The sequence below is a fragment of the Triturus cristatus genome, chromosome 9, assembly GCF_964204655.1.
Source record: "Triturus cristatus chromosome 9, aTriCri1.1, whole genome shotgun sequence".
NCBI classification, from domain to species: domain Eukaryota; kingdom Metazoa; phylum Chordata; class Amphibia; order Caudata; family Salamandridae; genus Triturus; species Triturus cristatus.
Window position 1 is genome coordinate 484,766,934 of NC_140592.1, and position 24,525 is coordinate 484,791,458.

At 45.4% G+C, this 24,525-nt stretch overlaps 1 protein-coding gene across 4 annotated transcripts in view; it reads left to right on the forward strand.

Annotated features, from left to right (window-relative positions):
- The window catches only part of DPP3 (dipeptidyl peptidase 3), a 533,904-nt gene that overhangs the window by 305,930 nt on the left and 203,449 nt on the right, over positions 1-24,525 (forward strand). For all 4 annotated transcript variants that reach the window (XM_085625440.1, XM_085625443.1, XM_085625441.1 and 1 more), the window contains 4 exons: positions 9,294-9,488; positions 10,251-10,363; positions 11,825-11,917; positions 13,274-13,336. In XM_085625440.1, coding sequence (XP_085481566.1) covers positions 9,294-9,488; positions 10,251-10,363; positions 11,825-11,917; positions 13,274-13,336 — 464 coding nt within the window. The remainder of the gene's footprint in view (positions 1-9,293; positions 9,489-10,250; positions 10,364-11,824; positions 11,918-13,273; positions 13,337-24,525) is intronic.

Genomic DNA, 24,525 nt, shown 5'->3' on the forward strand with positions numbered 1-24,525 from the left:
GCCAGGAACGTGCAGACACTGTCGTGCTGGAGCTGAGAGCGAAGTTGACTGCCATCTACAGCGCGTGCCCCAGCACGGCCACGGGGGAGGAGAGCCGCGGTGGCCAGGAGCGTGCGGGCGTTGCAGTGCCGGAGAGGAGATTGAGGCTGACTGCCATTTATAATGTTTGCCTGTGCCGGCAGTGGTGAATGGGGTGCAGCCTGGCCCAGGCTGGTGACTGTGGAGGCAGGTGTGGGCCTGGGTACGGGCCGCGGCCTGCAAGCTGTGGCGGGAGCTGGTGGGTGCGGGAAGCAGAGGTTCCTTCCTTGCCCAGGAGAGGCAGTGTTGCGGGTGGCGCTGGGACTCGAGCGCTGAGGGCCTTACGAGTTTGATGTGTGAGGGCCCTGTGCACCAGACCATCACAGAGTGAAACGCTCCTGTTGTGCGGCCTCTGTCTGTGGACCCGCATCTGTGAAGAGGTTTTCTCTGCATGTGTCTGCCGGCGGCCGTATCTTCCCGTTCCGGGTCTGTCAGCTGCCTGCATGCGGTTGGTTGCTACAGGCCCCTGAATTTGCCGTCTGGTGAGGCTGACCTGTGAGGGGAGGTGTGCATTGCTGTTTCCCTCCCCTATGCTTTGGAGCATGAATACCTTGTTCAAGGCACGACACATTGCCCTTTGAGATGCACTGACACATGGTAATCAGTGCGTGCTGTGACTGTGGAGCACTCTGAATAATTGATAAGCTTACACGCTCTGGCGCTGGGGTCGGCGTGCCTGGGCCCAGCTGAAAATCAGCCAAGTGTCTCTGCTGCAGGTCCTGTGGGCGCGGCTTTACTTACTCCAGGAACAGTGGGGGTCCTCGTAATTTAGCTGCGCAGGGACTGTTGGAGGGTCTCCGGGGCAAACAACGCGTGCCTCGTGAGTGGTGGGGTGCGCGCCCTGCTGCACACCACCTGTAATGACGTGCAAGGAACTGTGAGAGTGGTGGGGCCCCTGGAGCTGGTGTTTCGTGTTGCAGATGCTTTAGATCTATATTGCCTGGAATTCAGTATACGCTAGCTAAGGGTGCGTGTCCTGCACACTACAGTACTTGCTCACCAACTGTATAAGTGGCGCACCCAGGGGCGGTAAAGATGGGGAGGACTGATAAATCCCAGTCTCGCCTTACCTTTGAGGCGTGTAAATCCTCAAAAACGCTACAGAACGCAGCATCCGAATCAGAGGCAGACACTCGGAATGACAAACCTCCCTCACTCGAGGCCACGCTGCTAGCTATGCAGCGCAGTCTTCAATCCATCGAGGGCACGATGGCGGCGGTGAACCACCGACTAGATCATATGTCTGCACAGCTGGAAAAACGAAATACTCGCATGGGTGAGGTGGAACAGCAGGTGTCTGCGGCTGAAGATGGCCTTAGAGAGGTCACGGGGAAGGCGCTTAATATGGAGAAAGTATTGGCCCTCATCCAGGCCAAAAATGAGGATTTAGAAGCGCAGTTCCGAGCAACAACATTAGACTCACTGGTTTGCCGGAATCCACCAATGTTGGGAAAATGGAGACCTTTATAGAGAAACTCATTAAAGAAATCTTCAGTGCCGAGTAGCTTTCTACTTTGTTTATTGTCGAGAGCTCCCACTGCTATTTGGCTGCTAAGCCTGTCCCGGGGGCTCCTCCCCGCCCAATAATAGCGCGCCTACTAAACTATAGGGACGTGACACAATTTTGCGGTTGGCTAGGGACAGGGGGAATATAGTTCATCAGGGCAACGCATTGGCCTTTTTCCCGGACTTTACTGTAGCGGTGCAGGCGGCCAGAAGAGCAATTGGCGATGTGAAAAAGTTTCTACAAGCAGAAGGGGTCCCGAATGCAATGCTATATCCTGCCCGCCTACCCATAGGCCCTGACGGTGAATGCAGAATTTTTTCCACTCCCAAGGCTACATTGGAGCATACTAAACAGTTGAAACATAGGAGGCGGGAATCAAGTGCTGCACAGGACGTCGAGGAGCAGTAGAGGGACGCGTAGATCATTTGAACACTGTAACTTCGCCTATTTCTTATGCCTTAACCATGCTCTTCTTTTTAGTTTTTATGGGTTTGCGTGTTGGATTAGCATAATCTGCCTCTTGGCTGTTGTGGGTTCATGTCATGTTGCGTGCTTGGGTGGTAGGGGGGTGGGCAGGCTGATTCACTTACTAGACCTGCTGTATTGTACCTTCATCCCCTAGGTCATTAAGATAACAAATGGCATTCAGTTCTGTCACGTTATAGATAGGTTCCCCAGAGGACGTGCCCAATGTATTTTTCTATCTCTGTGGGCTCACTCAACATGAGCGCTGTGGAGCGTAGAGGTTGCTTGCTGACAAAATTAGTATACCTGCTCTGCCACCTCCTACTAGTTAGGAGGCTAGTCGTACTCGGACGCACCCAGTGGGTGTACCCTATATGCATCTCTTTTACTTTGTTCTCATTTGGGGAAAGGTTATGATTTTTTGGGATGGCTTTGGTGTGTTGGGGTTGCAGAAGTGGGTGGGTGGGGGGTGGACTTAGAACGGATGAGCCAGCACTATTCTTTTATAGTGGATCCACACCTGTGGGGGTATACCAGCTATGGTGCACCTGAGTGTGCGGTACTATTGCATTTCTAATAGCTTGCTAATGTGTAGATTGCATGAGTGGTAGAGTGAAATGCCTGACCTGGAATGTGAAGGGACTCAACACCCCCAACAAAAATTTGATCTGTACTAGCGTACTTGGATAGAATGGATGTGCAAGTGGCGTTTCTTCAAGAGACTCCTCATCAAGGCCTTGGAACAAAAAGTAGGCACGCGTCGGGCGGGCATGAGAATTGCGTCCTCTTACTCTACTTATTCCAGGGGGGTGTTGATCCTTGTCAAAAAAGGGGTCCCATTTTCTGTAAATCGCACGGAAACGGACGAGTCTGGGTGAGTGGGGATGGTGTATGGTCAATTGGGTGGTAAGAGTGTGTTGCTGGTCAATGTAAATGGGCCAAACATTGATGACCTTCTTTCTTCTCAGATGTTTGGCGCCGCATCTCAGGGTTTCCTCCAGCCGAGATCCTCTGGGGGGGCGACTTTAATGTATGTCGGGATGCGCCTCTGGATCGCGTAGGCAGTGGAGTTATGAGGCTCAAGCAGGCATCTGAGACGCTACTGGGGATTTTAGATGCAGGCAATCTGCATGATGTCTGGCGACTTCAATACCCTGGGGCAAAGGAGAGCACCTTCATATCATCTGTTCATGGGACTTGGTCTCGTATAGACTAGTGGCTGGTTTCCGAGGTTGTGTGTACATGGGTGGTGAAGGTCAGTCACATGGCTCGCACGCTTTCTGATCACGCGCCTGTGGTCTTGGAGCTACAGGTCCCTACATGCTAGTGACTGCCATTTGCATGGCGCTTGCAGCAGGCTTCGCTAACGGATCCTGTTTTCAGGCAGACTGTCGGGGAGGCCATTCGTAATTATTTCCGGGAGAACAAGGGTTCTGTTGAGAGTGCCGGAATGCTGTGGGAGGCATTTGAGGTGACCATCGTGGGTACATGTATAGGTGCACAAGCTGGGGTGCTGCGGGACATCCGACGCAGAATAAAAAAAATAAGTGCCTATGAGAAGCAACCCTCCCCATCTGCGTTAGCTGAAATTTGAGATATCATCACAGAACACAATGAGACTGTTGACCAAGAGTTACTTCACCTATCCAGACGTAGTACGGCTCGTTACTACGGGGAGGGAGGACGCCGTGGCCGTTCGTTAGCCCAAAAGCTGGTGGCACCAGGAGTGCAACACCGAACTGTTAGATGATAACGGAGTCGCGCATTATACAACGCCCGAGATTAGTGAAATTGTCCTGAACTTTTACACCAAGCTTTATGCAAACAGCGGCTCGGTGCCCCCAGAGCAGATACACTCATATCTGGATGGTGTTGCACTGGGGTGGCTTTCACAGGGTATAGGGAAAATATCACAAAGCCCTTTGATGTTGAAGATGTCAAATTAGCGATTATGTCACTTCCTACAAGTAAAGCTGCAGGTCTTGACGGGCTCCCCAGTGAGTTTTATACAGCTTACGCGGATGATCTTGCCCCTCGGCTTCTAGAGGTATATGCGGAGGCATATGAGGAGGGGAGGCATTTGAGATGGGGAGACTCCCGCCCACCCTCAAAGAAGCTCTGTTGGTGACCCTTTTAAAGCCCGACAAAACTGCCAACAGGTGCGATTCCTATAGGCCTCTCTCGATTATTAATATAGATGCCAAGATATTGGCAAAGATGATAGCTACTAGACTTAAACCGCTGGTTCCCCTTTTGGTCCTCCCCGACCAGTCTGGTTTTGTGGCTGCTAGATCCTTAGCACACAACTTACGAACGGTGTTCTCCACGCTTCATTACTTTGACCCAGACTTTCAGGCTGTGGCTGTGCTGCTCAACGCATCGAAGGCCTTTGATTCCCTTCAATGGGAATATGTGTTTACGGTCTTGACCAGGATAGCCTTCCTCAATTCTTTCTTCAATGGATTAAGGTTCTCTATGCGGATCCAGTAGCTAGGGTGCGCGTAAATGGGTGGGTGTCAGCGGCTTTCCCTATAGTGAGGGGCACGCCTCAGGGGTGTCCCTTATCCCCTATGTTCTTTTCGCTCGTGCTGGAGCCTGTTGCTTATAAGCTGCGGCAGCAACTTGCGGCGGCTGCTTTGCGATTTTGGCAGAGACCACTTGTGGTCTCACTATATGCCGATGACATGCTCCTGTATGTTCGCGAGGCTGCTACTTATTTGCCTGAGCTTCTCCGGGAGTACATCAAATTTGATAGTTTTTCCAGCTTAGGGATCAATTGGTCAAAGTCCCAGGTATTCCCACTGACGGCTGGCACACGGGAGATTGCACTTGACTTTCCGCTGACGTGGACCCAGGATCCTGTAAGGTATTTGGGGGTATGTTTGCACAGAGACCCGGAGCAAGTCATCTGTGAGAACTATGGCCTCGTCATGCGGATCACTGAGCAGGCAGAGCGCTGGACGCTTTTACCTCTCTCGCTTGCAGACCGCATTGCGGTGATCAAAATGACTATATTGCCCAAATTGCTTTATCTTTTTGTTAATATTCCGATTAAGCTGAATATAATGTTTTTCAAGACACTTCAGTCGGCATTACTTACATTCGTGTGGGGCGGTAAGAAACCAAGGTGCAGTTGGGATACTCTGGTGCAGCCATTTGATCGTGGAGGCTTTGAGGCTCCTGATCTGAGGTTGTACTATCTGTGTGCTCAATCGCAGTTCGCACACTACTGGCACTTTCCACAGTGGTTCCTACCTCACACTGCTATCGAGGCGGATTCTGTCCTTCCCACGCCACTGCAGGCAGCGACTATCTCTGGCGGTATGGGTGGCCCCAGGACTGAAATCAATCCTGTACAATGTACTGTGTGGGCCTGGAGGATCCTAGCCAAAAGATCTCAACTTTCTTTTCTATATGCCCCGATGCTACCACTGGCTGCGCATCCTGATATTTCGGTGGCGAGGGAAAAGCCAGCGTTGCGGGAATTGGCGGCCGTCGGAATCACCCTTATGGGGGATCTGTATTAACCGGGTCAGTTTAGGTCCTTACAGGATGTACAAGTGGATCGGAACCATGGCTTTATGCTGGGCTTTGTGTATGTCAGAGTGAGGCAGGCAGTTAGAGCTATCTACCCAGATTTCCCGAGGGAACCTACAACTCTGCTAGCGCTGCGGGCGGTGCTAACCGGAGCAGAGAGAAAAGGTTAGATTACCAAACTATATAACTCCTCTCTGCGGGAGCCGGGGGAACACCCTTCTTATCTCAGATGGAATGCCGCTCTGGGATCTTCGCTCACGCTCGAGCAATGGAAGTTTTGCTGTGCGTTAACAGGCCGTCTCACTGCGAACTGCAACCTTCGCATAATTCATTTCAAGTATCTGCATCAGTTACACCCCACTGCAACTTTGTAGGTTTGGATTGCGTGAGACTGCGGGCTGCATAAGGTACGGGAAGGCAGATGCTGATTTTCTACATCTGCCACTGCTGTGTGCAGGAATATTTGCTTTTTGGTCCAAGGTGATGACTATACTCACTGATGTTGTGCTGGAACCCGTGCGCTGTGTACCAGAGGTTTGCCTGCTTGGGAGTGTTCTGTGTTTAAAACCCTGCAACCGACGGTTGGTTGCGGTCTCAACTCTGTTGGCTAAAAGAGCTGTTACACAATGCTGGGGGGCAAAAACCATTCCCACTGTAAAGAAATGGATCCGTGATCTCCTCTACTGTAGAGACCAGTTTGAGATCTATGCGAAGGAACTACCTGAGGCTTCACGGCCGAAGGACTTCTGGGCCTTGCTAACTGTATATCTACTTACTAATCCTGACTTGTAATAATTGAATTATAAATGTGCTACCTCATACTTGAACACTGTATCATTTGGCTTAGGACTCCATCTCTCGACTGTGTCAATGCTGTGCCACTTATTATCGGCCTGCCGGGGGGGGGTGTTTTCTTGCTGATTGATGCCTCCGGGCCTGTATTTTTATGTCTGTTACCAGGCTTTTGGAACTGAATAAAGAAGAATAAAAAATACAAAAAATATAATCTGGGCGCTTCACTTTGCTCTGAATTTAATTTTATCCATTATTGCAAAAGATAGACAATTTAATATATTATTGAGCTCTAGACACTTTCTTTATATTGATCTCATGTTTATAATTCTGGAAGACGTGTCATTTGCCCAAAAGAGGTTTTACTGGGAGATTGGTTGGCTCTTACTAGTTGTCTTTTGCATTTAGCAATGTTATGGGTGCACAAAAATTGTACTTTACATTAATTGCTCTTTATCACTTTAATCTAATTGAATTGTGCAATAATTTTGGATATTGTGGTTTCTTAGCACCAGTATCCAAAATCAATATCGAACGTTGATCCATTGCTTTGAGAAACAAAGGCTTGGGATTCGAAGCAAGGCATGTGATTCTGCAATTTGGCATAGGATGAATTCTACGGTGTTGTGGACCTTCCTCAGAATGGAATAAATGGATTTCTAACTAGTTTAAAGACTGTACAATATTCATAAAATTAAAACAATTTAAGACGCTTGATGGGCTCTTATCATATCCACAGGCTGTACCACCGGATGCTCCTCTTGATGAGAGACTGTGGGATCATTCATTAAAATGAATGAAATAATCAATTTGCGCTGTGACGTTATGATAGATCATTAAAATGTATGGCCGAATTTAGATGGGCTAACTTGGTATTACTTTGGATCACAAAAATGTTTTCTTGAGGTAAAGATCTGGAATCTGCAAGGATTCACAAAACTCCTAACTCTCCGCACATCCCCGAATAAAAACAGTGCCACCCTTTTGTGGCTGGGTTGATTATCTGAGACTAAAGCTAAGCAAGTCAGGGACCATGCAAAGGCCACATTCACTTTATATTGTTGCACTTTGTATCTGTTGCTGTCTGGGGCCATAGGCCGATACAAAAGTGGGCTAATATTTTTATCAGTAGAAGTATGAGCATGCTGTGTTGTAGGAAGTTTGTGAATCCTACAGATTTTGGAACACTCTCTCTTAGAAATGGGAGTAATATGTTTGATTCTGCCTGAAGTTTGACATTTGTATAGGGAAATGTCATGGGACCCACACGTTCGCCTGCCCTTGGTGCCTAGGTTTCAGAAATGTATGGGTTTACAGGTTTCCCTGGGAGCTGGCTGAGACAAGGCCCAAGTATTGCAGCTACCCACATAGCCAAAATTAGCCAATTTGCAAGGCAAAAATATCAATGTCACTATGATTTTTGCCTTTCCAGTCACAGGTGATAGTCTCAGCACAAAATCTGAGTAACATTTTTATCGAAAGAAGTGTGAAATAAACAATACTAGACCATTTGCCATTATCAATAGAATTTGTTTCTGTTTTTGGCTTCTAAATGTAATCTAATGTGCAAGAAAGAACACGTTTTGCAAAATGCCTAATGAATCACAATAGGATCTGTAAACCCACATTCAGAGTTGTTCAAGTAATCCCTGTTCCCAAACTCAGTATTTTGAAAACATTTACCTTTATTAGATTTTACCAAATGAAATGTTGCACAATTGCTACACAGTGAAATATCATTATAAGCTGCAGCTCAGTTGGCTCTGTGTATTGCTGGTTTTTGGATAACCAACATTTTATAGCACTGAGATTTGAAGGTTCGGACAGATGTAATAGCATATTACTTTTGCAAATCAGTCAAGGGGCAAAACGTTCCAAATCAAAACTTTGTCACCCAAATCTATTTTTTACCATTACATTTATTTCAACTATTAATTTCTTTGAAAAAACCAAAGGCAATCTGCACAAATGAGCCCTTGCTGAAGTCCAAATGTTGTCGTCTTTTTAGAAATTCTGAGCTTTCCAGGCTCACCCCAGGGTCTCACACCATGTTCCATCACAAACTGCTTGTTAGAAATCGCCAAAAACAGGAACAATTGACTACTACTTAGAAAAATAAAGAAACTATGGTAAAAAGTGTGTGTTTTTTTTCCTTTTTCAATTTACATCTTTGCTCGTTTTTTTGATAGCCTTTAAGAGGGTGATCTTAGCAACCAAATCTTTTGTTTGTACTGTTGCATGGGAAAAAGGCAAGCCCTTTCTTGCTCAGTACGTTTTCCCATTTTGGCTATTTTCTCACTTTCCTCCTCTGGAATCCACAAAACATGGGTAGAATCCAAACATATGGGGAAAAAGTACTCAAAAAGTAACAAACGTTATGAATGCTTAAGCATCAAGTGCCATAAACATCAAAATAAAACCCAGCACTGGACGGAGGAAGACTCAAACTAAGAGTTCAAAGAGATAGAAAAGGAGTTTATGTCCTGCCACTAGGTGACAAAGACTCACAAGGTGATAATGATGAAAAGTGTAATGACTAAGAATAGAAGAGTTTCCATAACAGTAACTGTTTCCTTGCATAATCAAGTATTGAATGTGTTCGTATTTTTCTACCAAACATAGTACTGGTTGTGATTATTTTCTGATGCTCACACCAGTCTTGCACCTATGCGAGGCTTTTATCACTAAATAGAGAATAATTTAAACGTTTATGTATCAGATACTAATTACAAAATTAATGTATGTCTTGTACTGGGCAGTAGCCCAGTGCAGTGTTGGGGAGTGACTGTGAAATACATAACCAATTCAGTGTTTTTTTTCCTACCCACCTTTTCCTACCACACTCATCACAGTGTCTGGCGTAGTTACTGAGCCTCTACTCATAATTTCCTGTGTCCTTACCACCTTTCTGCAGGTTTTGTGGCTGTTGTAAACAAGGCCATGAGTGCTAGATTCGGCCAGCTGGTGGCCTCAGCAGAACAGTTTCTGCAGGAGTTGCCTTGGCCTAAAGAGTTTGAGAAGGACCACTTCCTGAAACCAGATTTCACATCCTTGGACGTGCTCACCTTTTCTGGCAGTGGCATTCCAGCCGGGATAAACATTCCCAATTGTAAGTATGCGGTATTCAGTTCTGGTTAGCAAATGGCAGGAGTCTGTGTTTTTACAATAAATATGTGAGCCATTTGTTTATTTTTATTATTTTTGTCTGGCTGTTGTCTTGTACAATCTTCTGGTATGGGTTTTGGAATTTGTTTTTAAATTGCCAACCGAAGTGAAAGGTTTTGTGGCTCAATGTGGGACACTCCATTGCTGTATGTCTTAACTATTACACCCCCCACCCCGTAAGACACTCATCCCTAAATAAAAAGACCGCCTTCTGCCTTTTGACATGACATCATTGGCGAGTTGAGTGGCTGACTTCATCACCAGTGTAAGAGAGCCTGGGCACTTTGAGTGTTTTTTAAAAGAAAGTTGCAATGGTACATGCCTTTGAAATGTGTAGACTTTTCTGTGATTTCTCTTCTTTCAGCAGTTTGTTTGCCCTCATAATGCCCAGAAAGCTTCTTTTGAATTGGTAGGAATCCTGGTTGTATCTTTATCTCCAGCAATAGAATGCCCGTACATGGGGTCAGTGTTTGCAGATCATCTTGTTTATCTTTATCACTATTGTGCTGCTGCCTATATACAAGAAGTGATGTAGTTAAGAGTAACAAACATATACCTGACTGAGACGAAGCAGAAGAGTTTATTAATGTAATTGATTGGAGTGTGGATTTAGGTGGCCTCTATTTATTTGTCTTTTCGTTTGAAATATGTGTATCTTATGGACAGCATATGCCGCTGGTTTTTATTTCCTTCTTTCTCTCTCCAGATGATGATGTCCGACAGAAAGATGGTTTCAAGAATGTATCTCTTGGGAATGTGTTGTCTGTTGCCAATACCACAGAGAAGGAGAAGCTCACCTTCCTAGCGGAGGAGGACAAGGTCTGCCACTTTAGAACTTGGTTTGGGTGTGGATACAAGCATGGGGTGGGTTCTAGTTGGCGAAGAAGCAATAGATTTAATGGAGGGTGACCGTACAGCGCAGCTCTTTTCTTGTAATTGTCTCCAAATTATAAGTCTCCCTTACCTGGGTGAATGGTTACAGGATGGGTGTATCTAGGCATGAGAGCCCATTGGCAAACTTTCTTTAAATATAATTCTTGCTTCCTGGCAATATATATTGTGTTTATACGCTCTCTATCCCAAAGTGTACAAGCTAATTAGGAAATTGGGAGTTTCCCCATCAGGCCATTTTCTTTGAAAAGCAAGAAGGTCGGGGCTAAGTTTTTCACAAGTGAAGTTTGCGTCTGTTTTCTACATACCCCTACTCAGATGTAAAGCAGCCCATTGTGCCATCTTTTAGGCTGCACCCTATTGAGAGAAGACATTTATATTAGGATATTGGTTGTAAGTTACCTCTGTTGAAGCACTGTATGTCACTTTTGAAGAACGAGGTGTCACTCCAGTCTCCCTTCCACTGATTGGGGAGAGGAGTTGGCCTAACGGCTAGGGCGCTTGACCTCGGACCTGGGGAACTGGGTTCGAGTCTCGGTAATGACGCTGATCATCCTGTGATTCTGGGCAAATCACTTAATCTCCCCATGCCTAACAAAGAATGAATGTGTCCTAATGTAACGTAACTGGTGCTATGTAAAGCGCTCTGATACCTGATTGGATTCGGGTCAAGTTCGTGCTATATAAAACTCTGGAAAAACAAATGATGAGTCTGCTGACAAGGATGTTGATTGTTGGTGTCCCCTGATATCATACTTACTACCATTTAATTCCCACACACTGTAGGGTCACTAGGTAGCCAGTTATATCTTATTTAATCACCGGTCAAAGCTGAATGAGTCCTAGTGTGTCAAACTCTTTTTATTGAATTGTGTGCACAGTTTTGTACAGATATCATACAGATAAAAAAGTAATTAAACATTCCATCGAAATATCAATTACATACACAGTTGGCCGTAAACATGTAGTCTTACTTTCTCATTAAGTTTTGTGTAGTTTGGTAATCATAGTTCCAAACCTTCCAAAAATAGCAGAGTTCCCATGTTGGTGATCATTAGTAAAAGAACTTCCTCACAGCCACATCTCGGCTACCAGAGGAATCCACATTACAACAAAAGAAAGTTGGCCGGCTGTGAAAATAAATGTGACGTTAACCTATCGTAGGTGTAAAGGAATGGGTGTTTTATAGCAGTTGATTCAGAAGGATATGCTCATATGTCTGTTGCTGATGGGGTGTGCATATTGGAAGCTACCTCAACTTAGAGGCAACATTGTTTGGACATTGAAGCTTATTATGCATCTTTTCAATTTTATTTTGGAGATGATACTTTATAAAAAAACTGAGTTGTGTACTGTCTTTCTTAATTCCTCCACTGTTCTTTTTTGCAGGATCTGTATCTTAAGTGGAAAGGCCCCTCATTCGAGGTCCAGGTCGGCCTCCACGAGTTACTGGGCCATGGCAGTGGAAAACTTTTTGTGCAGGTGTGCTTTTTTTTAAAAAAAATGTTGAAGGATAAAAGGGTGTTTTTGCCATTGCAAGATTTAGTTTACCCAAGATTCACTGGTACCCCTTTGATGGTGTTAAAAATAAATAAGGTTGGGGGAAAAAACACGTTGCAATAGCAGAAGTTCACCTCAGCAGGATTACTTTATGCACATAATTATTGTTCAAGTATCGTATGAGGTTCGCCTAAGGTATTGGTAAAGACAAAGTTCTACTTCATAGCAAGAGAATGTTATGCTTGTTTTATGGTTGATTGCCTCTGTAGGAATCTTTGATATGAGGTTATCTGGTGGAAAGTCTAAAACTGCTGACGTAGGAGAAGAGTCACCTGGCTAGGCCGACCTAGGCATGAGAACATGACATGACTGCCTCTAAAGACTACAAAAAAATCTAATTGTATATATTCCACCTGAAATGGAGTGAGAGGTGGAGGGTGGACCTGGTAGGAAGTCTCCCATTCTATTTGAGAAATATTTGTTTTTAATGCAAATCTCAGAGATGGGATTTCATGCCCTGCATACTTCTTGATCCCACACCATCTCTTTAGCTATGTATTTCATCCCTGGATTGTGTCAGAAATTGTAGGTTTGTGTATTTGCAATAGAAAACATGTTTTTAGTTTCAGAAATCTCAAGCAAAAGCCCAGAACAGAAATCTCAAGCAATAGCCCAGCTCAGGGGTATCAAACTTTGGTCCCTTGGAACCAGATACAGTCCAAGTTTTCAAGATATCAATAAGACATAGTAATTGGTTATCCGTATAAGGTGCAGAATTGCAGATCTAAAGACTGTCATTCCAGAAGGCACTGGCAAGTATGACTCTCTTTGGCTTAGCTGCTTTTTGGACACAGCAGAGAAAGGAGGGGTGAGCTGGGTCTACTATCTATACTATTCCTTAGTCTCTTGAATGAGGCACAACTAGGGGTTCAAATGTGTATATTTTACTTTTAATACCACCACCAAGAACTGTGCTGAGACCTCCAAACTACTTTGGTTAGCAACTGAAATAATTGCCAGCTAGGTGAGATTTCCAAAACCATGTTAATTATTGTCAAGACACTTGTGATCCTAAACTTTCTGGATTTTGTCACCAAAAAAGTTTGAATATTTAATGGTCAGGGCAAGTTATCATCGGGCACATGCATTATAGAAGTTTTCCAGACAAACCTGTAGCCTGCTTATCTCCCCCCCCCATCTACTCTTCTGTGAAAAGTATTTGCAGCACCTTGCCACAGTATCTTGTTACCACTGAATAAAATGCCACGCAAGAAGCTGCATTTAATGGAATGTGTGCTACCTTCATAACGTGGACTTTTTCCGTGCTCTTTCTTCCAGAATGAGGGGGGAACCTTGAACTTTGACCAAGCTACCGTGCTAAACCCAGAGACGGGGGAGCTGGTAAGTCTGTTCACTAGAGCCACAGGTAGATAAGAAATTGCGGGTCATGTCCTTTTATTTTTTTTAACGCAGTCAAATGTGCTTACTCCGCTTTTTCATGTTGACATCTACAAAATATATTTGATGGTTAGTTATATACCGAATGGGTATTTCATTTGATCCAATGGTCATACATCAATTTGTGGATTTTTGTAGTTGTTTCTATTCTATTTTTGTTACATTTGTTGAGTTTTCTAGTATGTAAGACACTTCTTGTCCAGACGTGCACCGGACTAAACACAACTCAGCACAACCAACAAAAAAAACTTGATGAATCCATCTGGGCCAACCCCTATACAGCAAGTATACCAGCATTATGTCAGGAACGTTGAATTTAAGATTACGAGTGTTGAGCGACTGATCTTCTCAAATGAGGACATTGTGTAGTAGAATACTCTTTCACAGTCCTTTATGATAAACAAACAAAAACCCACAGACACTTCCTTTTCCTCTCTCCCTGCACCAATCTTAGTGGTGGTACCAATCAACTTCAGAGCAGAAAACCTCAAAAGCACATGAAAATCTACAAGAAGAGAATGAAACCATGTCTGAGCCTACATAGAAGGGAATGCCTTACGAGATGTTGAAGCACTGTATTGCAAGTGTCTCTCCAGATATTGGAGAAAAGTGTGTAGTGATGTGGCCTCATTAATGGGTCTGCAGTGAGTGTAACTAGGTGCATGAGGAGACCAGTGTTACAGTCTAGTAGAAACTCCTACAAGCAAACACATACAAACGCATATGCAGACAATGACTGCCTGCTTTGCATTCAAATTCATACATATGGATTTTTGGGGCAGATTGTGGAACATAGCAGTTGACCAGAGGAAAATTGCACCCTACAGATTCAGAGTGGTTGTAACCTGAAGCCACAACGGACAAAGTAGCCCCACACTAAAAAGCCAGGCATCAAACACCAAGCCATCAAATGCCCACATCCATCATTCTTGAAAAGTAGGTAGTGAGACCCATGCCCTGAGAGTGTCTTTGGAGTGGAGGATAGGAAAGAAGCGATGGATTTGCAGGGCGAGAAAACATGATCAGAAGATATTCCAGTTGAACAACATCATTGACACCTATGCCCTCTTATCTGCTCGGCTGCAAACAATGAGCGCCTGCACAGATAATTTTCTGCAAACAGAACAGTTCATCAGTGGTGCTGATTAACTTGGAAAGTGGTGGGGTAAAGGTACATGCTTTAGAGTCAACGAAGTGAACAAGTACCATGTTGTTGAAGGGGATTCAAGGAGTTCTCCCTCCTAGAATCTCCCCCCATAGAGAGAGATACCCATCTAGTGAAACAGGAAATTCTGGGATCAGTCCCTGCTGAACTAAAATGTGCAGTCCCGGCACATACTTGATTTCACCAAGCCTCCTTTTTGTTTGTTACCACATATGACCGCACCTTCAAATATGTGAGTCCAAGAAACCGCCTGTGTTTTATTTAATAACCTATAATGTTGCTACATCTATACTAAGGATCTCGGGCACATATAATTGCAGATGACAACCGACTTCACTTTTAGTTCACTAATGTCATTGTCTTCAGGACGGTGACATGTTGAAAAATTCTCACTTTCAAGAAATACTTCCCAATGCAGAGATATCATTTGGTGTACTAAGGTAAAATGCTTCGACGTGTTCCAGAAATACAGTTTTAATTTTAAAGGCACCGTGTCACATTCTAGCAATGTTTGTTGCATGATTTACGTATGGGATGTCAGAGCTGCAGCAGACTCTTGGCTCAGCTCTCCCTGTTAGTTTGTTGACTTGCCCACCTCTAGTATAAAGTTACACTACAATTAGAACTTTGGGGACAGATGGAGTCATTATTGCAGGCTTTTCTTACCCTCTTATCTAAATGTTTTGGGCACAGTGCTCCGGCCTCCTGCGTGTGTAAGGAGTTAACAGCTGATGATAACTTTAATTAGATGGAAAGTTGGAAAGGCAAACAAACGAACGGAAAGCATCATTCACAAGCAGAAACTTAAATCACTTATAAGGCAAGTAGCATTTGTGTGATATTGTGTTTGCTGTTCCTTCACAGCTATTGCTATGTGTTTTGTGGCATTGCCAACAAGCGACTCATTCTGTTTAAGTTTACTGCTTAACATACATGCCACAGCTGTTCCCTGTGGGCATTTGGTGGGTAGTGCAAACCAATCCAACTAAAAACGGGTCCTTTGAAAGGTCCGATCAGAAGTCCATATAGGACTGGGGCTGACCTCGCTTCACCACGGTCTAACCTGTCTTCTGATAGGATGGTGGGTAACTCGAGTGAAAAGTGTTTTTGCCCATGTAGGCTTCTGTCTTCAGCCATGCTGCGCTGTTTTGGGCATGCACAGAATGTCAATGGTTGCGAATGTTTGAAGGGAGCTGAAATGCCAAGCACCCCTCAGACACATGCAATTCCCATAACTCTGCTGATACCCCTTTCCGTTTTGTTGCTGACTTGCACATTTATCGCTGTCAGCGCAGAGACAACAGCAATGAAAGCTCTCAAAGTGACAAGTCTATCTGTAGCTGCGAAAAGTCACTTCTCTGTTTGTGTGTTTGATTGGGGAGACTGTGCTGCAGCACCCTCTATGCACCAGCCGCCACTGCAGTTCATGTCCAACAGTTAATCATGTAAGTGCTCTGGAACATCAATCCAACCATGCAAAATTGATTACAGAAACGCATAATGAAGAATAAAAATCCTATATGCAGGATTTGTATGGCAACTCGTATTCCAAGTGGCATGGCATCCTCTGCGTATCCGACTCAAATATCCTAGTCATCCAGCATATTGTAGCGAGCTGTACTCCCTTTGAAAGATTTATTTTCAAACATTGCCTTTCTCCTGGAACCACTGTGCCTGCGTTATTCCCAAATGCCAAAGTACTGCGCAACTCCAAATTCACAATATTCTCAACTTTCACTTAACTTGACACTCGGGACCCCGCCTGATAGTCTCATTCCATGAACCAATGGTCCTCTCATTCATGCCAGCCACCTCCCTTAGAAGTAAACTAATGGTTTACTGAAAACATGATTGACTGTTAATTAAGTGGATTCAGTGGTATTGTGGTCAATGTGCAGGCACCATGCATGTACCCCTATAATAAGAGGGTGGTAAGAAATAAATGGTGGGATCCCGCAGCTGACTTTTAGTGGAGATTAAAGTTATGACTACAGTTTTACACTTTCTGAGGAATTCTTTTAGATGTTGTGAGCTCCACATTAAAAGGAACATGAATCACATATTAATTGGTGAGACTTTTATTTCCCTTCTCTTGTGCAAATGGATGCAAGGAGTCATGACTGTGGTCAATTTCAAGGCCTAGGTCATCTGCAGTGGGAACCTATAAAACAACCTGTTGCCTAACAAGTCTACCGATGAGGGGAAAAAGCAGACTGGTAGGCTTTTGCATTAGGAGAGTTAAAAAAAAAAAAAACCTTTAACTGTCCTGGAACTTGTAATGAAGCACCACAATTATCAGTTTGTCCACACTATTTTTTTTTAATCGCGCTTGTGTGAAATGGATCCTGGAACACTCTAGGCGTTTCTTTATCTGATTTTGTGTAGAACCTAATGATTTTTAAATTCACTCAACGTCTTTCAGTGCTAGGATATATTTAGAGGTCGTGTTCCACCTTTTGATCCAATACTAAGCCTTCACAATTCATGAAGTGCCCTTCTTGTGGAAGGAATAAAGCTGCTACAGATCCTCTCTTGGCCTGTTTAGTCTGTTTTCTAGCCTTGAATTGTCCAAAACAGTGTGAATTCTGCTGAAATATATCAAAAGAGAAGGCTGCGGGAAATTAAAAGAAGTTGAGAACAAGGAAAATAAGAGAAGCAAGAAGGCCTCTTGAGAAGTTCAGCTTCCAATGTTACTTTGCCTTCCTTCTCTAAGAATGTCACGGTCATTCTTGACGCTACTCTTTATGCCACGTCGTTCGACGTCAGGGTACCATTCGCCTTACAGATCAGGGTCAAGCTTTTCAACTTGAAGCCATTTTTCTGAATGTACACGCAGAAAGCCAAAGAGACTTAGGACCTCATTATGAGCGCAGTGGTCCAACCACCATAGTGCTGCGTCCACCCCTGTCAGCAGCCCACGGCGATGGTGGTCCAAAGAGCGCTGTATTATGAGTTGACCACGGGGCTGACATCGTGGAGGCGGGGACCTTGCAGCTGTGGTAAGTATTTTTCACAAATATATTGATGCCTGTGTGTGCATTTCGACTGCATATGTATTTGATGCGCACACATGTATGATATATGTGGAAAAATACCATATACCCATTACCGGGGTTCAGCCCATATGTAGGCAGTCCTGGCAAGGTTATATGGGTCGAAAAGGACTCGCCTGTAGATCGCCGCAAACAGGTTTGTAATCCTCGGAGTAAAGATCCTGCTGTGAACGGGTGACCTGGAGAAAGAGATCCATGTCGGAATCTGCCTGGAAGACGATGACCGGGATGAGAACACTCCCCAAATCCCTCGTCACTGCCACCTTGAAGTAGGCGGTGGGACTGCGGTGGTCCGCTTGTGGAACAGGCAAATCGTAATACAGACTGTGGTGCAGCTCCCCTGTACCGTCCTATGGCAGCTTCCTTTCCCCGACCGTGAACCCAGCGGTTGGCCTGTGGTCTCAGCTGTCTAGCGGTGGTGCTCTCAAAGCCAATCTGCCCAACTCGTAATACGGCAGTCTATGGGCCGCTAAACTCGTAATAAGGCCATAGGCTTTCCACTTCCATCAGGTAAGTCTCCGGTACCTTTATGGAGACCTCTGTTCAAAAAAAGAGATAAAATCACTGGGGACAAATGAGTACTGATTATTGTAAAAGATGGCTGCTCCCTATGCTTCAAAGGACTTTTTCCATCTATTCCATCCGTACCAACCTTAAAATTCTATCTAGCCATGCTGAACAAGAAGACTACAGTATTTGAAAAATGTGAAGAAGCACTGCCCAAGCCCCAGAAGGGAATAGGTATTTACTTAACATTTACTGGTGCTGAAGAATGGTCCAAAGAAGGTATGCAGGCACATTCTAGTTCGGGATATGCCAACCACAAGTTCACAATAGAGTTTTCTTGTTAAGCCTTCATTAAATCTTTCCTCATCTTAGTCCAGGAGACTGCATGTGTGCTGTAGGTCATCAGGACACCTATTTTCTTATTTCAGTAACGGAAAAGCGCATAAAATCTATGTAATTTGTAATAGGTCACTCACACTACAATTAACCTATGCTTCCCATCAACAAGAATTCCTCTTCCCAAGAGCATGGCAGTAGTTGCAGCTCATCTTCATTGTCAAAAAATGAAATAATGTATCTAAACTTAGACAATTAACTGATTAAATCTCACAGAACAAAGAAAGTAATCTTTTGAAATTGGTCTCACTAACAGAAATTTTGTCATACCTGGGAGCAACATTGGACATAGTTAGTCACCTTCACCCTTCCCCATGTGCCAGTCTTCCCCATCTGGGTCCCATCATACCCCTCATGCAGCTTGTTCCCCTGTCTACCTATATTCCATAATAGCCCCCCTGTGTACCATTCAGCCATCATACTCCTGTTCACTAACCCCAGCCCCCAAAATGTTCCTTTGCCCGTCCCCTGTTTTTCTGACTGTTTAATTTGCAGACACACAAAAGCAGCCTGACACAACCCCTTCCTCTGCATCCAAATTCCTGTCTCAAGACAGTCTCTTGAACAAGTAATACAGTAACATGGTAGCTTAGATCAACTACGGGTTATACGTTTGTGTCCCTGTGCAGCTCTTAGCACATCTCCAGCTTGTGAGAGGTGGGAAAAATAGAAGTAGTAGCCTGCTACTCGTCTGCAGTTATCTCCAACATTTCATAGCTACCCTTCTATGCAGGTGTCTGAGGCGTCAATGATTTGTGGAAGAATGCAGGCACACTTAATAGGGCTTGTTTCTCATTTTTCCGCAATTCAGCTGTCCGTCGTAAAAGGCCTTTTGTTTCTCTTTGCTCATATTTTCAGTAAAAGATTGAAGAACCAAATATTTTATCAATTAATGAATAGATAATAAGGAAGGGTCTGTAAAAGTATTGTCTGTGCTCCACTAAGGTTCCTTTCTTCTGACAATGTTGCCCAAGTTTGAAATATCTTGTATCAACAGCATGTGCTTGCACCGAAGCTCAGTGTCGTCTTTAGCTAAAGCTGTCAGTGCTTATTTACAGCAAGGTGGAGTAACATTTTCTTTATTCATTCCTTATTTCTAGACTAAACTTTAGTTTTAAAGGACAATGATTATGCGGTTTCTCAGTCTCTCAGTAATTGAAAGAACAGTGATTCTTATCTAGGGACTCAAAAATCCCCATTAACTACTGATATACCCACAATTGTTATTTTGCGTTGGCAACGTTGCCTCTGTATGAGGTCTCCCAACTAGAGGTATAATGGTTATTGAGACTACAGCTTTCGATATAAATTCCGCGGGTACTGAAATTGATGCTGGTCGATTGTATAAATTAGAACATCTGTGAGTCGATGTATACAAATCCAAGCATTCTCGGTCTTATATCAGGATTCATAAGTGTTAATAGGACATACATTTGTTTTACAGGTGTTGTCACCTTCTAGGTGTTTTTCATGAATTCCTAACAACTTTCCAACCTTTTAGGAAGGAATGAGCGAAATATTATGTTCGAGGCATATGAGCTGCAGATTGTACACTTAGCATAGGTCGCCATCTGGTGTTGGGCCCGGATGTTTGCAGTTTGTTTTTCTTCTTGGACCGTCTTTGGAAGTCACGAGTTTGGTGACTCCTCCTTCGGTCCGTACTGCGCATGGGCTTCGGCTCCATCCTCAGATTGTTTTTTTCCGCCATCGGGCTCGGATGTGATCCTTCGTACTCCGGCTTCGAACTTCTACGGTTCCAGCCTCGACGGAAAATCCTCGATTCTTCGAGTTCCTTCATCATCTTCATCTCTCGAAGCGGCACTTTTTCCATCCCGTACATCGACACCGGCCTTCGGGCCCTCCGCGACTCCGGTCCCGGCCGATGGAAAGGACTCCGTCGAAACCTCCGGTTCCGAAATCGCCGGTGCCGACAGACGACTCGGCGCCATTGGCTCTGTTTACACCAGACCCTTTACAAAAGACTTTGTCCAGAGATCCAAAGACTGGCCTTTTGACTGTGATTACTAAGAAGCGTCGCCTTGAGGCTCCGGCTCCTCCTCCTCCACCCAAAAAGAGGGACTCAGCTACTTCTCCCCTTAGAGTACCCTCCCCACTGCCACCCCCCCTCCCACCACCACCCCCTCCACCTTTACCTCACTACGATCCGGCCCCATCCCCAGACCCGGATGACGGGGACCCGGACAATGACCCAGGGGACGCCCCAATGGATCCCACTCCACCAGGGACCCCAGATCCATGGGAGGATTATAATAACCCTGATGTACCCAATGTACCTCAAGACGACCTATACCCATCAAGGCCGTCTCCTCCAGAGGACTCTTTAGGGTTTCACCATTTAGTGCAGAGAGCAGCACACTACCATGGGGTGGACATGCACACGGAACCAGTGGAAGAAGACTTCCTACTGGATACATTTGATTTACAAGATCGTTCCACTGCTATTTTACCCATGCTTAAGGGTGTCACCAAGCACGCTACAGAGGTATTCAAAGACCCTGTCAGAGCCAGAGTACTAAACCCTAGAATAGAGAAGAAGTACAAGGCGGCACCCACAGACCCTGCATACATCAAGGGCCCTGCTCCTCTAGATTCCCTAGTTGTCTCCACAGCTAGAAAGAGGGCTAACTCCCAATCTTCAGGAGATGCCCCACCACCAGACAAGGAATCTAAACTTCTGGACGCGTCTGGTAAACGCACCGCCTACCAGGCTGCAAACATGTGGCGCATTGCAAATACACAAGCACTGCTTGCGCGATATGATAGAGCACACTATGATGAATTAGAGGCTCTTATGCAGCACCTTCCAGAGAAATACAAACGCCAAGCTCATGACCTGATACAGGAGGGCAAACTAATCACAAACACCTCCATTAAGTGTGCCCTCGATGCAGCAGACACTGCTTCTAGAGCCATAAACACCAGTGTCCTGCTTCGACGCCATGCCTGGCTCAGGATATCAGGGTTCAAGCCTGAGGTCCAGACATCAATACTTAATCACACCTTTGACCAGCAAACACTCTTTGGCCCAAAGGTAGACGAAGCGCTCGAAAAAATGAAGAAAGATACAGACACAGCGAAGTCTATGGGAGCGCTCCAGACCCAAGCCTCTAAGCGTTCCTTTCGACGCTCGTCCTTTCGTGGCACAGGTAGAGGCTCCTCCACCGATAATGCCTCTACCTCCTACAAATCCCCTCCTCAAAATACCTTTTCAAAGGGCAACCAAAGAGGTGGTTACAGAGGCAACAACAATAAGGGCAGGGGCAAAACCAACAATACCCGTTCTGCCACCCCACCCGCACAATGACTCCCCTTCGCTCCCCCCAGACCATTCCACTCCGGTCGGGGGCAGACTACAAGATTTTATCCACGTATGGGAGTCCATAACATCGGACAAATGGGTGACCCAAATCATTCGGTCAGGGTACTGCCTCGAGCTAACATCTACCCCACCCAATATCCCACCAAGGCACCGTCCAATGTCCCAAGAGCATTCCACACTGCTCAAACAAGAGGTACTCTCGCTCCTCCAGAAACACGCCATAGAGCAGGTACCCGACAATCAACGAAATCTAGGGGTCTACTCCCTATATTTCTTAATCCCAAAGAAAGACGAGACCCTCAGACCCATTCTGGATCTCCGGCCTCTAAATGCCTACATACATTCAGACCACTTTCACATGGTCACCTTACAACAAGTCCTCCCACTCCTCTGCCAGGGAGACTTTCTCACAACACTGGATCTGAAAGACGCGTACTTTCACATTCCAATACACCCCTCTCACAGAAAATACCTCAGGTTCGTGGTGGACGGGCAACATTACCAATTCAAGGTTCTCCCCTTCGGGGTCACCACTGCACCACGGGTGTTTACCAAATGCCTAGCAGTAGTAGCAGCACACCTCAGACGTCAACATGTTCACGTCTTCCCTTACTTAGACGACTGGCTCATAAAAGCCGCGTCCTACCACCAATGCGTGCAACATACAAACAGCACCATCCAACTGCTTCATCAGCTAGGCTTCACGGTGAACTACCAAAAGTCCCACCTCATACCATCTCACACAAAGCAATATCTCGGGGCCACCATAGACACCTCAAAAGGTATTGCCTATCCAAACTCAGCCAGAATCACAAGCATTCTAGCCTTACGCAAAATATTCCTTCCTCAACACTCTCTACCAGCAAGAGTGTTTATGAAGCTCATAGGGATGATGGCGTCTTGCATCTTCATAGTGCCCCATGCAAGACTCCACATGCGTCCACTTCAGGAGTGCCTAGCACAACAGTGGAACCAGGCCCAGGGTCAGCTGACGGATCTGGTGTTGGTGGACGGCCGCACACATCACTCTCTGCAGTGGTGGAACACCACAAACCTTTCCAAGGGACGGCCGTTCCTGGACCCGGTTCCCCAAGTGACTCTAACAGCGGACGCATCGCTCTCCGGCTGGGGAGCGCACCTCTTACACCTCACAATGCAAGGTCTATGGACGCCACAGCAAAAAACGCTCCACATCAACCATCTGGAGCTTTTGGCGATCTTTCTAGCCCTAAAATCTTTCCAAAAGCAGATTTCAGGCAAAGCAGTCCTCATTCGCACAGACAACATGACTGCGATGTATTATATACAGAAACAGGGGGGGACACACTCTCCCCAGCTCTCCCGCTTAGCCCAGAGCATATGGAGATGGGCAATTCCCCAAAACATTTTTCTCCTGGCACAACATGTTCCAGGCGTACAAAACACCATAGCAGATCTGCTCAGCAGACAGACTCAACAACTACACGAATGGGAACTGCATCCACAAGTTCTTCACCCATTCTTCCGACAGTGGGGGCATCCTCAAATAGACCTCTTCGCCACCCACGAAAACAAAAAATGCCCAAGCTTCGCCGCCAGATACCCACACCCATTGTCCAAGGGCAATGCGATATGGATGAACTGGTCAGGCAGATTTGCATACGCCTTTCCACCTCTCCCACTAATTCCATTAGTGGTCAGGAAACTACAACAGCACTCCCTCACACTCATTCTGGTAGCTCCGACGTGGGCCAGACAGCCGTGGTACACCACGCTACTACAACTATCAGTGGTACCACATCAAAAACTGCACCTTTCCCCATGCCTCCTAACCCAGAACCATGGAGAAATCAGGCACCCGGACCCAGCTCAGCTCAACCTGGCGATCTGGCTCCTGAAATCTTAGAATTCGGGTACCTTAACCTTCCCCCTGATTGCATGAACATCATCATGGAAGCCAGACGTCCTACCACTAGAGCATGCTATGCCGCAAAGTGGAAAAGATTTGTAATGTACTGCCGTAACAATACAATCAACCCTCTAGATGCATCCATACAACACATCATATGCTATCTGCTCCATCTTCACAGGTGTAACCTGGCGTATTCATCCATACGCCTACACCTAGCAGCGATCGCTGCCTATCTACAAAACAGACAGCATTTGTCACTCTTCAGAGTGCCCGCTATTAAAGCCTTCATGGAAGGCCTCAAACGAGTAATTCCTCCCAGGGCACCACCCTCCCCTGTATGGAATCTAAATTTGGTCCTTACACGACTAATGGGTCCGCCCTTCGAACCAATGCACAAATGTGAGCTACAATTTCTCACCTGGAAAACAGCTTTCCTTGTAGCTATCACTTCCCTTAGAAGGGTTGGTGAAATACAAGCGTTCACCATACAGGAACCTTACATACAAATGCATCACAGCAAGGTCATACTTCGAACTAATCCGAAGTTCCTGCCCAAAGTCATTACCCCCTTCCACCTCAATCAATCAGTGGAATTACCTGTCTTCTTTTCGCAACCCCAATCTGTTGCGGAAAGGGCCTTACACACACTAGATGTGAAAAGAGCGTTGCTATATTACATACAAAGAACGCAACCCTTCAGGAAGACCAAACAGTTGTTCGTTTCCTTTTCTCCACCACATAAAGGCAACCCCATCTCAAAATCAGGGATAGCTAGGTGGA